The sequence below is a fragment of the Pelophylax lessonae genome, assembly GCF_965119305.1.
Source record: "Pelophylax lessonae genome assembly, chromosome: 11".
Lineage (NCBI taxonomy): Eukaryota > Metazoa > Chordata > Amphibia > Anura > Ranidae > Pelophylax > Pelophylax lessonae.
Window position 1 is genome coordinate 144,546,234 of NC_138778.1, and position 15,755 is coordinate 144,561,988.

Consider the following 15,755-nt stretch of genomic DNA (forward strand, 5'->3'; position numbering starts at 1 on the left):
GGACAACGTGGGTAGAGGAATCTCCCTAATATCTTCAAAGGGAGGTTTCTGAAGAACCGACAACACTAAATTAAGATCCCAGGGGGGTAACGGCGCGTGCACTGGCGGAGCCAGATGTCGCACCCCCTGGATGAAGTTCCGCACCAAGGAATGAGTAGCCAAAGGCTTCTGAAAGAAGATGGCTAATGCTGAGACCTGACCCTTGATAGTACTCAAGGCCAGTTTCTGCTCAACCCCTTGTTGCAGAAAAGCCAATATTCGACTAATCGAATAAGACCGAGGACGGAACCCCAAAGGTTCACACCATGCAATGTAGGACTTCCATGTGCGATGATAAATCTTTCTGGAAGTCGCTTTCCTTGCTTCAACTAGAGTAGGAATAACTGAAGCTGACAAACCTTTGTCCTTCAGCACCTGGGTCTCAATAGCCAGGCCGTTAAAGCCAGCGATCGTAAAGCAGGATGGAAGATCGGTCCCTGAGACAGTAGATCCTCCCTGAGAGGAAGTCTCCATGGGACGTCCGCCACCAGTCTGACCATGTCGGCGTACCAAGCTCGACGAGGCCAGTCCGGAGCTACCAGGATTACTGGGATTCTTTCCTCCTCTACCCTGCGAAGAAGTCTTGGCAGTAACGCGAGAGGAGGAAAGGCATATATTAGCTGGTATTGCCCCCACGGGGCGATCAGTGCGTCTGCGGTTTCTGCTAGAGGATCGCGGGAGCGAGCCACGAATCTCTGAACTTTCCTGTTGAATCGTGATGCCAACAGATCCACATCCGGGGTGCCCCACCGTAGGCACAACTGGTGGAAAACGTCTGGATGGAGGGACCATTCCCCCTGATCCAGGGTCTGACGGCTGAGATAATCTGCCTGCCAATTCTCCACCCCCGGAATGAACACCGCAGAGATTGCTGGAACAAATCGTTCCGCCCAGCGAAGAATGCAAGCCACTTCTTTGGCCGCTCGGACACTCTTGGTGCCCCCCTGATGATTGACATAAGCCACGGCCGTGGCATTGTCCGACTGGATCCGAACCGGGCTGCCCTGGAGCTGCTCGGTCCAGTGAATCAGACAAAGTCTGATCGCTCTCAGTTCCAATACATTTATCGGTAATCTGGATTCTTCCGGGGACCAAAGTCCCTGGACAGATAATTGACCGAGAATTCCTCCCCATCCGGATAGACTGGCATCCGTGGTCACTATCGTCCAATATATTGGCAGAAATGACTTTCCCTGGCTGAGCATTGGAGACCGAAGCCACCAAACCAGAGACTCTCTGGTCTGTTTGCTCAATCGGATCTGATTGTCCAGGGATTCCGGATTCCGATTCCATCTGAGGAGAATCTCTTGCTGAAGAATTCGGGTATGGGACTGGGCAAATGGGACTGCTTCGAATGAAGCCACCATCAACCCCAGAACCCTCATGCAAGTCCGAAGGGAAGACCAGCTGTTGGACAGTAACAACTGGACTGCTGATTGAATCTTTCGGAGTTTCCCTACCGGAAGGAACACTCTTGTCCTGACTGTGTCTAGAATTAGACCCAGATATTCGAGCCTCTGGGTGGGAACCAGAAAAGACTTTTGCTGGTTCACCAGCCACCCGAATTCCTGTAAAGAAATGATAGTAATTTCTATGTTTTGTAGCAAGGTCTGAGGAGACTCTGCATGAAGCAGAAGATCGTCTAGGTAACCTAGAATCGATATACCTCTTTGGCGCAGAAGTGCCAACATTGGGGCCAACACCTTTGTGAAGACCCGCGGAGCCGTGGCGAGACCGAAAGGTAACGCCACAAACTGATAGTGGTTCTCCTCTACGGAAAAGCGTAGAAAACGCTGATGTCCTGCGAAAATGGGAATGTGAAGATAGGCGTCCTTGATGTCTATGGACGCTAGGACATCCCCTGGATGCAGGAAGGCTGCTACCGTGCGAATGGACTCCATTCTGAATCTTCTTATGTTGACGAAAGAATTGAGTGCTCTTAAGTCCAGAATTGGACGCACTTTGCCCTCTTTCCTGGGTATTGTAAACAGGTTTGAATAAAACCCTTGAAACTGTTCTGTCCAAGGAACGTGGACTACCACTCCTTGTTGTAGTAGATCTGTGACTGCTCTCCGCAGATCTTCTAGACGATCCGGAGATAGTCGGATATTGGAAGGGAAGAATCGCGCCGGTGGGAGAGATCGAAACTCGATCTTGTACCCTGACTTTATGACTTCGCAAACCCATTTGTCCGGGATTCTGGAAAGCCATGGATCCGGGAACCGGCGAAGACGTCCCCCCACCCCAGTTATGGGTGGGGGCGCACCTTCAGGCTTTGGATGGTTTATCTTCAGGTCTGGAGGGGGCGGGCTTTTGCTTGCCCGACCAACGACCCCTGACGCCTCCTGCAGGAGCTTTGGAGGACTTAGTTTTTTCACCCGCTGGACGAAAAAACCTCTTGTGAGCAGAAAAAGAAGGCCCTCGTCTTTGACGAGTTCCTCTACCTTTAAAATTTTGCGGTAAAAAGGTGCTTTTTCCACCGGTGAGATCCTTAATGATCTCATCTAAGTTGGCTCCAAATAGACGCTCTCCTAAAAAGGGGAAATTAGCCAATGCTTTTTTGGAACCTTGGTCGGCTATCCAACCTTTTAGCCACAGTGTACGCCTGAGAACCACTGCTGAGACTGATGCTCGCGCCATTAATGGAGTGGCGTCTAACGCCGCATCACATACAAACTGTAACCCCTGTATCATTTGTTCCAACAAATCTGATACCGCCTGAGGGACTTCTTCTAAGTCCTGGCGTAACCACTTGGTCCATTCAGTTACAGCCTGCAAAACCAGACCAATAGCAATTATTGGCCTGAAAGCTGATCCAATCAAGGAAAACATGGTGCGAGACATAGCTTCTATCTTGCGATCCACTGGATCTTTAAAAGACGGAGCGTCTTCTAAAGGAATAACCGTGGCTTTATTCAATCTAGCAATTGGTGAATCCACCACAGGTGGTTCTGTCCATTTCTTAATAAGGGTTTCCTCAAACGGATAACGCCTGTCAATGCGTTTAGAAATATAAAAAGTGCGTTTTGGCAGACGCCATTCTTCATCGATTGGATTGCCAAAACATTTGGGCAATGGAAAAACCTTTGCTACTTTGATGCGCTTTTTAGTCCCAAAGGGGATCTCAGTTTCAGCTATTTCTGATGGAATACCCTGTAACCTTAAAGTCTCTTGAACAGATACAATGAGTGCGTTTACCAACGCTTCCTCTCGGGCTATGGCTGATGCCGAAACATCCTCCTCACTGTCTGAAGAGACAGGACCCGAGACACCAATACCAGATGAAGTACCTGCAACTGCAGAAATAGGCTCAGAGTCTGAATCCGAGGTTTCAGATAATAAGGGGTTAGGCGGGGGTCGCTTTCTTGCGCCCTGTCCCTGACAAGCCACTTCCACCCGGGACACAAAAGTTTCCATAATAGCTGACAAAGATTCAATTGTCAATGGGGTGCTGGAGGATCCCGCAGACCCCTCGAGGGGATCCGGAGGAGATACATGAGTGGCAGGGTCCATGTTAATACAGGACACTTTTGCCAGCAAAAACAAAAAAAAAAACTTTTTTTTTTTTTTTTTTGTATGTCTCCCCCTAGCGCAATAGCGCCCCTCAGAGTACCTGCTTCTCGATCCCAGAGAGAGAGAGAGGGACCCCCAAGGCTCACCAACCGATGCAGTGCAGTTTCCAATAAACTGCAGCCAGCGTCTGTCTTACACAGACTGGAAGGAGCTGTTTGCTTTTTCCCGGGCAGAAGGCGTGGCTCCGCCCCCTGTGTACGCCTTCCGGCGTTCCCAGCCCTCCACGAGGAAGCTGGGCTAACAAAACATGGCCGCCCCCATAGAAGAGACATAAGACTCCAAAAACATGGCAGCCGGCGTGACCTGAGGACATATATGCATTCGGTCTACGGCAAAATGGCGGCGGACCGCCGATATCGTCTTCCCAGCACATCCACCTGCACTCTGCTGAGAGGTGACATATGGATCTACAGAGATACACTGCACATAAGGTAGGATTATACCTCCTATGTCTACTGTAATGTTACAGTCTGCTGGGTAGAGTGTTAGCTCTTGAACCAAGTGCATTTCCCACAAACACATGCTGTATTACAAGGGGGACTTGTAAGTATCAGATATATACTGACCATGTATGGAGGGGCCCATAATATATACTGCCTCATAACGAGGAAAAAAAGGGAACGTTTACTCACCATACCGAACCGACAGGCACCCTCTCTTCACAATACCCTCTCCACCGGGGTGGGGGTTTGTGGACGCCTCGACTCTTCTGGTACCTGGCGTCCAAGCGAGCTTTTAACTCGCAAAGTCAGTCCCTTTACTGGGACTCCGTCGCGGCCGACTCAGCGCACTGGTCTGCACGCGCTTTTAGGCAGAAAACCGGGGTGACCACTGGATCTCACATCCAGCCCGTCGCCCGGCCCCGCATACTTACTTGAATATGTCGCGGCCGACCAAGCGCAATGCCATGGTCTGCACGCGCTCGTAGGCCGGCTGGGGTGACCACAAGTGTCGCCCAGTCCGGCATTTTTGCTTGAAGATCTCACAGGAAAAAAACACTGGAGAAAACTACCTAAAAAATGTCTTTTTCTTAAAGAAAAAAAGTCTTGCCAGGACCAAAAGATCCCAGCAAGGAACTTAGGTCCTTACTCCTGACTAGACAGAAAAAAACTGATTCCCTGTAGCAGAGAGAGGGAGGATATACCCTCAGGGACTGCCCCCTAGGGTGGAGCCAGAACGTTTTGTCATTCTGCCTAGTCCTACTCCTGCGGAGACAACATAACCCAGCTCTTGAGAATCAAGAAGACTACGTCTGTCAATGAGCGATAGAGAAACCGGGTTTCTGGCATGATCAATGATTTTTAATTTGCAATTGCTTTTAAAGGTATATTTAACTGCTTCAATACTGGGCACTTTCACCTCCTTCCTGCCCAGGCCAATTTTCAGCTTTCAGCACTGTTGCACTTTGAATGACAATTCCACGGTCATGCAAAGCTGTACCCAAATGAAATGTTTATAATTTTTTTGAGACAGAGATAGAGCTTTCTTTTGGTTTGAAAAGAAAAACGTTTTTCTTAGTTTCTGTTAGAAAATGTTGTAAATAAGAAATTTTTCTCCTTCACTGATGTGCACTGACGAAGCGGCACTGATGAGCATTGATGAGGAGGCACCAATATTCTGCACTGATGGGCACTGATTGGTTGGAACTGATGAGAACTGATAGGCGGCACTTATGGGAATTTTTAGGCAGCACTGATGAGCAGGCACTGGTGGGGACTGAAAGGCAGCACTGATGAGCAGGCACTGGTGGGGACTGAAAGGCAGCACTGATTGGCACTAATAGGCTGCACTTATGATCAGTGCCCTGATTATCTGTGCAGGTCTCTCCTGTGAGGAAATTCTGCTGTCAGTGTGAGGAGAGGAAAGCCGTTAACCGTCAATTCCTTGTTTACATGTGATCAGCTGTGATTGGACACAGCTGATCACCGCATCACCGCATCATCAGCTCTTTACCAGGGTCAGGGATGTGCCGTGTCCCAGGGGTCATGCAAGCGCGGCGAGAGTGGGATGATGTCATGTGATGCCGTACCAGAACAAGTGAGCCACCCCACTGCCGTCAGTCTACGGTGGGCAGGGGGTCGTTAAAAGGGGCCAAAAAGGGGAAGTTGATGGTTAGGGTTTAGATACACTATGGCATATAGGGAGAAATACTTTAACACAACATTCACCAAATGATGAGTCTACTTCTCAAAAGGACTTAAATAAGCTGACATCTAAGGCCTACTTAAAAGAGATCCTCACCAGAACTAAAGATGATTGTATTTTTAACCCCTCACAGCATTATCGGGCTACTTATCAAAATCCCAAAAATGTTCCTCGAAGAGCACAATTTTTTTTTCAGCTATAAACACTTACAAAATCATAAGTCCAATGAGCTGACATGGGGTATTTCACAACCATTTTTGAAAATGACTATAGTTCAAAATTTAAAGTGATTGTGTTTTTTTTATTTCTTTTAATTATAAACATTTTATACTTACCTCCCCTGTGTAATGGTTTTGCACAGGGCAACCCAGGTCCTCCTCTTCTCGGACCCTCTTTGCTGCTCCTGGCCCCTCCCTCCTGTTGAGTGCCCCCACAGTAAGCAGCTTGCTATGGGGGCACCAGAGCCGAGCTGCAGCTCAGTATGTCAATTCAGACACAGAGCTGCTGTTGAGACCCGCCCCCCTGTCTTCTGATTGACTAACTGACGTTGATTGACAGCAGCGGGAGCCAATGGCAATCCTGCTCTGTCTCAGCCAAACAGGGATAGTCCTGGGCGGCCGAGGGACTCGTGGACATCGCTGGATAGAGATGGGGCTCAGATAAGTAATAGGGGCTGCTGGGGCGGCTGCTACACACAGAAGGCTTTTTATTCTAATGCATAGATTCTGCCTTTAACCTCCCTGGCGGTATGATTCTTTCGGATTTTAGGTGCTGAAAGCAGTACCATTATTTTGCATGTAATCCTTGAGAATGAGCAGCCCAAACCAACTATTTATATATATATATTTTTTTTTACTGTGCATTCTTCTTTATAACATCTTGGATATGATAAAGTTTGAAACACAAAATTTATAAATTATAATATAATAAAAAACTATAAATAAGTAAAGTATGTATGTATATATATATATATATATATATATACACTGTGTGTGTGTGTGTGCATATATATATATATATATAGATACACATATATGTATGTATATATATATATATATATATATATATATATACATAAAAAGTACAGTAAAACTGCAGGAAAGGGCACTGGGGGGCAATGTAATGTGAATTTATTTTATTTTGAATGGTATCAGTGTGTTTGGTGTATTTTTACATTTGAATTTGCCGCCGGGTTCCACCCCCCTGCGAACGTCACGTCGCAGGAGACGGAAACCAGGGCACAGAGAGGATCGGGAGGAAAATCCGCCGCCGCATACCGCTCGCATACATCGCTGGATCCCGGTGACAAGGTAAGTAACCTCTTTTACAGGATCCAGCGATGCTTCTGGCAGTACCCCGAGTGTGGCTCGGGGTTACCGCTTTTGGCTCTGAAATTTAACCCCGAGCCACGCTCGGGAATACCGCTAAGAAGGTTAAATAATTGCGGTTGTTCCAGGCATACCCAAATGTGAGGAAGTCCTATGCCTGTTCAACCTGGCAAAGAATGTCTGGTCAAGCTATACCAAAACAAAATAGTCAACAGTAATCTGGCTAAAGACAGACATGGAAACAAAGTTCAAATTTAACAAGCAATTAATTAATGGTACCTGATAATGAGCCCAGCATGCTTCCCACATCCTGAGGGCCTCAGAGTCTGGAAATTCCCTTTTGAAGCAAAGAAGCATCCAACGGTGACAGAAGAGCATCTGGAGACCATCTTCTCCAAGAGACAGCAAATGTTGATAAAAATGAGGGTAAACAAGGCGCAGTAATTCACGAAGATACATCTGAAAGTAGTATAAAATATTCTTAAAAAATTTCAAGTAGCTATATATATGTACACCAAATTAAAATACGCATATACTACATTGTGTTTTTATTGAGCTAAATTAGAATTTAATACTAGGGTTTTTTATTCTTGAGCAGTAAATGGCAAGGTGCAGCATCTAATCGCAGGACCTGTTGTGACCATAGCAAAGGAGACTCTCATTAAAATGACTGCACTGCCTCTAATCCCTGGCATCTGTCAATAGAGCAGCCTTTTTCAATCAGGGTGCAGTGGCATAATGCCTAAAAATTGCCCAAAAATTGTCAACAAACCAGAGGGTGGATCAAGGTTGCCTTTTTTGTTACACAAAGCCACAGTGTTTTAATGTGTAGCCTTACAAGTTTAGGGATTGTGAAACAACGGCTGATGGCAAGGGTTGATCAAAAGGATGCCGGTGCCTAAGAACATCCTTGTTTGCCCCTTACCTGCCCCTCTCTGTCAACACTGGGGTCACATTAGCTGATTGAGGGAGAGAAACTGGGGCAGGAGAGAAAATCTGGAATGCTAATCAGTACCAGAGTGCAAAGATACATTGCATTTTTAAAGCGGTAGTATCCCGCTTTTTGACACTTTTGCCTACAGGTAAGCCTATAATAAGGCTTACCTGTAGGTACAAATAATATCTCCTAAACCGGCATGGTTTAGGAGATATTTACAGTGCATGCAGCCGCTCGCGCGAGGGGCGCATGTGCTCTGAAGGTCCGGGGGGACCTTCAATTAATTTGCCGGGAGCTTGCCGGAAAATCACTCCCGCGGCTCCGGCCAATCATCGTGCCGGAGCCGTCTCTTCCGGCCAATCACCGCGCCGGAGCCGCCGAACCCGGAAGAGACGGTGAGGGATCATGGCAGCGCCCGCAGCGATGTCCGGGGGTCCATGTCGGGGCTTCGTTTTAAGGTAAGTTACACATAATGGGCTAGTATGCGATGCATACTAGCCCATTATGCCTTTGTCTTGCAGGTTTTTTTTTTTTTTTTTTCTAGGGTTTACAACCGCTTTAAGAATAAATCGTCTCTAATGTTCCATGTGTTTGTATGCTGCTGCAATATGTAAAACTATTCATTTAAGTTTTTACATTTTGCAATGGGGTGGCTCAAGATTGTGCATCATTTTAAAGGGTGTCTTAATAGAAAAAAGGTTGGGTATAATATTCTTACTCTAGTGACAACAAGCTCCAGGTACTAGATGAACAATGCTGATTTCATTGGCAGATATATTTTATAATCTAATATGAAAGTCACCATGGACTTCAGGTAGGTTGAGGTAGATAGGTCCCCCTTTTTGTGGTGGTATTGGTATTTTACTAGTTTTCTCCAGAAGAATAAAAATCGTTCCCGACATAAGAAAACCTATACTAGCCTGTACTGCTCACCCCTGAGCAATGCACAGATCTACCTGCACTCCTTCCTTAGTTGAAACCCATCCTTGCCAACCATGGATCCTATTTTATACTGATGCAGCTACACTACTAAACGTAGACCAATTATTTTAATACTTACAGTCATGGTCAAAAATATTGGCACCCCTGCATTTCTGTCAGATAATTGCACCACTTCGCCCAGACATTTGTTGCAATTACAACTGTTTAGGCACTCTTATTTCTGTTTATTTCTTTTGTTTGTATTGGTAAGACACAAAAAAGTAGCGAAAGCACACCACTTGGAAAAAAATAACTGAAATCAATTGCTTCCTGTAACCATCAGAGTTCCCTACACCTCTCTACTGCAATTTTGAACCACTCTTCTTTCACCAACTGCTCCAAGTCTCTGGGATTGGAAGGGTTTTCCATTTCCCAACTGCTGTTTTGTGATCTCTCCCCACGTGCTTTTTGGGATTTAGATCTGGACTCATTGCTGGCCAGTTTAGTACTCTCCAGCGCTTTGTCTTAAAACATTTCTGGGTGCTTTATGGTGTGTACTTTGGGTCATTGTCCTGCTGTAATATCCATTTTATCTGACGGAGACCCAACTTTCTGACACTGGACCCTACATTGCACCCCAGAATTCTTTAGTAGTCTTCAGATTTTATAATGCACACGGTCAAAACATCCAGTGCCTGAAGCAGCAAAGCAACCCCAAAACATCAGTGAACCTCCAACATGTTTGACTCTATTCTTTTCTCTAAAGGCCTCATTTCTTTATCTGAAATAGTAGAGTGATGGGCTGTAATTTTGTTTCATCTGTCCACGGCACATTCTCCCAAAAGGATTTGGTCTTCCTCAGGCAAGTTTTGGAAAACGCCAATCTGGCTATTTTTAGGTTTCTGTGTCAGCAGTGGGGTCCTACTGGGTCTCCTACCACAGTGGTTCTAAAGCTCAGCCCTCAAGTAGCCCCAAGGGGTCATGTTTTGGAAACTTCCCTTAGATAAAATATCACTTATCAATACCATGTCATTGATATTGATTTAAAGCAGCTTTGCAAAATAAAGGAAAACCTGAAAACATGGCCGTTGGGGGTATTTGAGGACTGAGGTTGAGAACCACTGTCCTACCATAGCGTGCCTATTCATTCAGATGGTGACCTAAAGTGCGAGCTGACACAGTTGTAACCTGTGCCTGAAGGTCAGCTTGAATTTGTCTGGAAATTGATCGAGGTTCTTTATCCACCATTTGAACAATCCTTTGTTGCAATCTTTAATCAATTTGTCTCTTTTGTCTACATCCAGGTAGATTAGCTACAATGCCGTGGGCTGTAAACTTCTTGACAGTGTTGCGCACAACGGACACAGGAACATTAAGATTTCTGGAGATGGACTTGTAACCTAGAGATTGTCCATGCTTTTCCACTATTTTTGTTCTCAAATCCTCTCTTCTCCATGCTCCGTGTGGCACACAGAGACACACAACAGAACCGCTGAGTAAATTTTTCACCAATTTAACTGGTTAGTGGTCTAATTTCTATATTGTCAACACCTGTTAATTGATAGAGGTGAGTTAAATAAATTACAGGAGCATCGCAAACTTTGAATGCAAATATTTCTTATAAATTTTGAGAAGATGGCAGTCCATTTTTGGAATTTTGCGTAAAATGTGTCAGATGTGGCTTTTTCTCTACTTTTTTGTGTCATACTTATACAAACAAAAGAAATAAACATGAGAATGCCTAAACATTTGGCATTTCAACAATTTTTTGGGTGAATTAATTAGTGCATTATCTGACAGAAATGCAGGGGTGCCAATACTTTTGGCCATGACCATACATACATTTATACACAGCAAAATACAAAGGTGCATATTGAAAGCATATAGTTCTCCACTGCTGAACCACATGAATATGTTACATTCTACATTTCAACTGGCAATTAACAAAGATGTTTTACAATAAAATGAAAGCAAAGATCATTTGCTGCCAGTGGGAAAAAAGTTGGTTAACCTATTCATACTAACAGACAGTGATCAGAATAATCCTGCACACAGTAGCCACCTGGAAATCAGTATGTACATTCTACCATATGACTACTTTAGAGGAGAATTGTGTCATTTTTCTCATGAAAACATTAAATAGTAGTTCATGGTTTCCAAAGTGCTGTGGTAGGACTGTATTTACCAAAATGCACTCATGTAGAAACATGGTTATTGGAATACCGCAGCAAGCATAGCATCAAATCCTACAAATGTAAAATGTGCTTCTTATTATTTCCCACCTCTGGCCACTTGTGACTAAATTGAGCAAATTAACTTTACAGTTGGTACACACTAGTGATCGACCAATATCATTTTTTCATTGCCAATACAGATTTTGTGGTCATCGCGTATCGGTATCGGCCGATATTTTCCTACAACTAAAAAAAAAAAATATTTTTTCATTTTTTTTTACTTGACAGGTACTCTTGTGGAGGGATCTGGGGGTCTAAAAGACCCCAATACCCTCCTCTGCACTTAAAAGCATTCAAATGCCAAGTTTGGCTGTTTTGAATGCTGTCATTTTTTTGAATGTGGCGCAGAGTACCCGGAAGTGATGTCATGACATCACTTCCGGGTTTTTGCATGCAGACCCGATCAGAGCCGAATGCGGGTTTGATCGGGTCTTCGGCGGACGTTCAGGCTGGTTGCCCGGGTCTCCCGGTGGGACGAGAGACCCGGGCGAGCCACGGAAGGTGGCGGGAGGGGGGGGGGGGGAACGTCCCCTCCCGCTCCTTGTAATGACAGCCGAGCGGCTTCTCAGCCGCATTGGTTGTCATTACAAGACAGGCAACCGTCGGCTATGGACGCCGGTACCGGGGTGATGCCTCTAGCTGCAGGTATCACTCCGGTACAGCACTTTCCCAAAATATCAATAATATTGGTAACCTCCGGGGGCCGATTCCGATATATCGGGGAAAGTGCATATCCGCCCTCGATAGATCGGCCGATAATCGTCGATCCCCAGTACACACTATATTTTTTTTTTTTCGTTCAACCCAGCGGGCTGAACGAAAACAACTTACAGATCTCTGTAGTAACATATCTGATGTTAGTGCAGTGATCTCCCCTGCTGAACTATTGTGTTCCGACAGGGGGAAAGCCCCCCACCATCACACACTGATCAGCCAATAGCTGAAAGTGCTGATCAGATGCTGGTTTTCCAGCATGCTTGTTCGACAGAAACCGGTCGTGAGACCGGCTTCTGTCGGACAGGGAGCTGTGCACTTGGGATGAAAGTCAGATGGTTCCTGCCGCCCCAAGCGTTTTCGGCCCATGTGTACCCAGCCATAGGAGAAAGTGTGTGCAGGGATTTTAAGAAATTTACTGCAGATCAATAAAACCACTCCTCTTTTCTCTTGTTAATTGAATGACACATGGTGCAGAGCTTGCAACAAGGGGATCATAATTCATGGGTTTCTAGGGCAGTGTGATGTCTAAACATAACTTTGGTGAAGTGGTGTTAGCGGACAATAACCAGAGGTTTTTATTCCTTCTACTATATCTACAATACTTATATACAATATACTAAATGTGCAGAAACAATATTTTTCAGTACTGTATAAGACAATGGGGGGTGCAGCTGTGCATGGTAGCCAGATAACTTTACCTCGTTCAATTAAGCTTTTACAAAAAAAACTTGGAACCGGATTGGTTTCTCTGCTGAACTCCACCAAATTTTGCACTCTCCAGTTTTAGTAAATCAACCCCAATATGTCTATACCAAAATACTAAAAAAATCCTAGGACATTTTAAGAACATAAAAAACATTGAATACCATAAAAACATAGCATTTCCAATAAAGCACTTGAGGCCACTTACTAACTGCTTTTCCATGTCCTCGTCACAAGGCGAGCTGATAAAAATGGTGTTTTGCATAAGGCCGACAAAACACCAAAAGGTGTCAGACTCATCTAGGATCTCTGCCAACAGTGGTGCCACAAGATCTGACATTCCTTGCGAATAACCGACTCCAGGACAGTACACGGCATAGTTCAACAGGATCCTCCTGAGGTAAAGAATGACAGGAGCACTGAGCATGCACAGGAAATAGGATTCAAATATATTAGAATACAAAACATAGCCAGAAGTTACAAATGTTCTTGTTTTACTTAAAGTGGACCTAAACCCACTGATTCAACTGTTTCCCAAAACAGTTACATTCAAGGCATGCGTTTGATGATAACTGTCACCGTCGCCAGTGTGCTTCTGTCAGCTCTCAACAAAACTGTCAAGCCCTCAAATGGCCGGTGTCCTAGCTCATCACAAGGCAATGGCAGCATGAAATAGAGGCAAAGTTGGCTCCATTTTCAGCTGTGAAGGATAGGAAGGTTCAGTTCAGCTTTAATTACCTTAATACCCAAGAATTAAATATGCATTTTAAACCTTGAGGTTGCATTTATTTTTACAGGGTGCTTCAAAAATGACCTGTTAGATTTTTAGAGTGGTAAAGGAGAAGTATAATTTTTCCTAACTTAATGCCAAAATTCGTCCAAGCCTTTTTCATGTTACCTATACTCTTCATCTCAGATCAACAGGGAACCAAAAAGTCATAGCTAACACTTGGCTAGGCCGCAGCCCATTTGATTGGCAAGCTGACGAACTAACATGGTAATGCTCAGGCATGGTCTATTCTTCAAGGCTCCTAATAGAAAAGTTGTTTACTTGTACACCTCCAGGGAAAAGGCTTCCCTTAAGATCCATGGAGAATCTGATACACATTAGCCAAATAGCACAATCCAGCTGGTTCACAAAAAAAACAGGAGTGCTTTTTAACCCATGGCTTCTGTGGGCCACCTGCTGATCCCGGGTAAAAACAAAGGGGTATAAATAGCATAGGAAGAGTGAGAGGGGCTGTTAGGAAAAGTATAGTTCTCCTTTTAATTATGTTCCTCATGTATCAACAGTCCATTTAAAATACGTGAAAGAAAAGAAGAAGGGATGTAGGCACTGTTCCTGCTTCATCTAATGATGAAAGTTTAGGTGTATCCTAGAAGTATCCAATTTACTACTTATTCTAGTTGATGTAAAGTGGGGTACACACTAAGAAAATCAGGCGAATGATTGTCTGATTTTACTCATTGCAGCAAATCGGAACCGATGAAAAAAGAATTCATACGAAAATTCTCGTATGACAAAGACTTTTTTTTTTTTTTTTTGTGGTTTATCGTTTCTGATCATGCGCAGTCTTTTGTTTCTGATGTTTCTTGTACGAAAATCAGACCAAAATGGTACACAATAAGCAAAAATTGTTTGTCCTGTTCCCGTACGAGAACAATTTTGGAGCTTGTCTCTTCGGAAATTTACATTCAGGTCGGAATTGGCTGTAGAAAGTGGTGTACACAATATACGAAAATCAAAAGTTCTTTGGACGAAAATTCTTACCCAATTTTCTTACAGCGTGTACGAGCCTTTAGTCTGTTACCACTGCCACACTGGTAAGGTTAGCCTATGGATGGCTCCATATAATGGTTCAATTGTCATTCAGAAAACATCACAATAAAGAACAATACACTTATTTAAGCTAATCTATCCATTTATAAAAGTTACAGATTTGTAAAGCTAAGATAGAAGGCTTAAATCATTATTCCATTTAGAGTAACACATTTAGATTAACAGGACTGGAAGGCAACTAGCACAACAATATCTTTGTGGCTAGAGATAGATTTAAAGCTGAATCCCAAGTAAAAAAAATACATTAGTATAAAGGTCTGTAATGACAGAATTTTGTTAACTGCAGAACTGCTTCTTCAAGTCTATGGAAATGCAATAGCAGCTTCAAGCAAGTCATACTGATATCAAAAGCATGCTGTATTTGTTGCATTTGACAATCAAGGAATGTCAATCAGGCTCTATGGTATTGCAGAGCTTTCAGCCTAAGGCCCCTTTCACACATACGGTCCGTTCAGTTCAGTCACATCAAAATGTATCAGTTTTTCATCCATTTTGTTTATACATTTTTCATCCGTTTTTCATCCATTTGTCGTCCGTTTTTCATCCGTTTTTTCATCCACTTTTCATTCATTTTTCATCCGTTTTTTTTTACATCCACTACCAATGAAAAAACGGATGAAAAACGGACCGTTCGTCCGTTTACATCCGTTTTTCGTCCGATCCGTTTTTTTGACGGATGAAAAATAGGGCATTCATCTGTTCCAAAAAACGGACATTGATGGAAGCGGATGAAAACAGATGTTATCTGAGGATGTTCACTTCACTGGGTATATGTAAGGGCTTACATCCACCTAAAAGCAAACAGGGGGTTCATATGAATAAAATGTGCACTGTTAGACCTGCAGGTAATGTGTTGTTCAAAATGCATGTTTGTGTATGCAGCAGAAATTTTTAATATAGAATAAAAAAAAAAAAAAATACAAGACAGCATTACAAATGGACAAAGTAACACAGCAAAAACTAAATTTACAGTAAGAAATGTTAACAGTTTTCATGTAATGTTTTGATAGGCTTCTACGAGCTTGGCAGACAAAATACCCTTAAAATACAGAAGTGCTTATAGGGAGATTTGTCCTTGCACTGCGTATTCACTCTTTTATCCTTCTTAAAGTCTCTACAGTCAGCATCTCCTCAACCTAAAAGGCTGATTACAAGAAAAATAAATTGCAGCAAGCTGAAAAGCAAATATAGGGACAAAAAGAGACATCTAAAGTCATATAAGGGTAATGCAGTACAATGAAATCCGAACATTAATTCTAATTAATCACATTAAAGTGTTCTTTTTAAAGGCAATATATAGCCTTTTTAAAATGTATTTT

General features: G+C 43.7%; 1 protein-coding gene across 3 annotated transcripts in view; it reads right to left on the minus strand.

Moving 5' to 3' along the window:
* Window positions 1–15,755, minus strand: part of TBC1D16 (TBC1 domain family member 16) — a 267,299-nt gene that overhangs the window by 70,252 nt on the left and 181,292 nt on the right. For all 3 annotated transcript variants that reach the window (XM_082271734.1, XM_082271733.1, XM_082271735.1), the window contains 2 exons: window positions 12,805–12,991; window positions 7,365–7,544 (listed from right to left, as the gene is read on the minus strand). In XM_082271734.1, coding sequence (XP_082127860.1) covers window positions 7,365–7,544; window positions 12,805–12,991 — 367 coding nt within the window. The remainder of the gene's footprint in view (window positions 1–7,364; window positions 7,545–12,804; window positions 12,992–15,755) is intronic.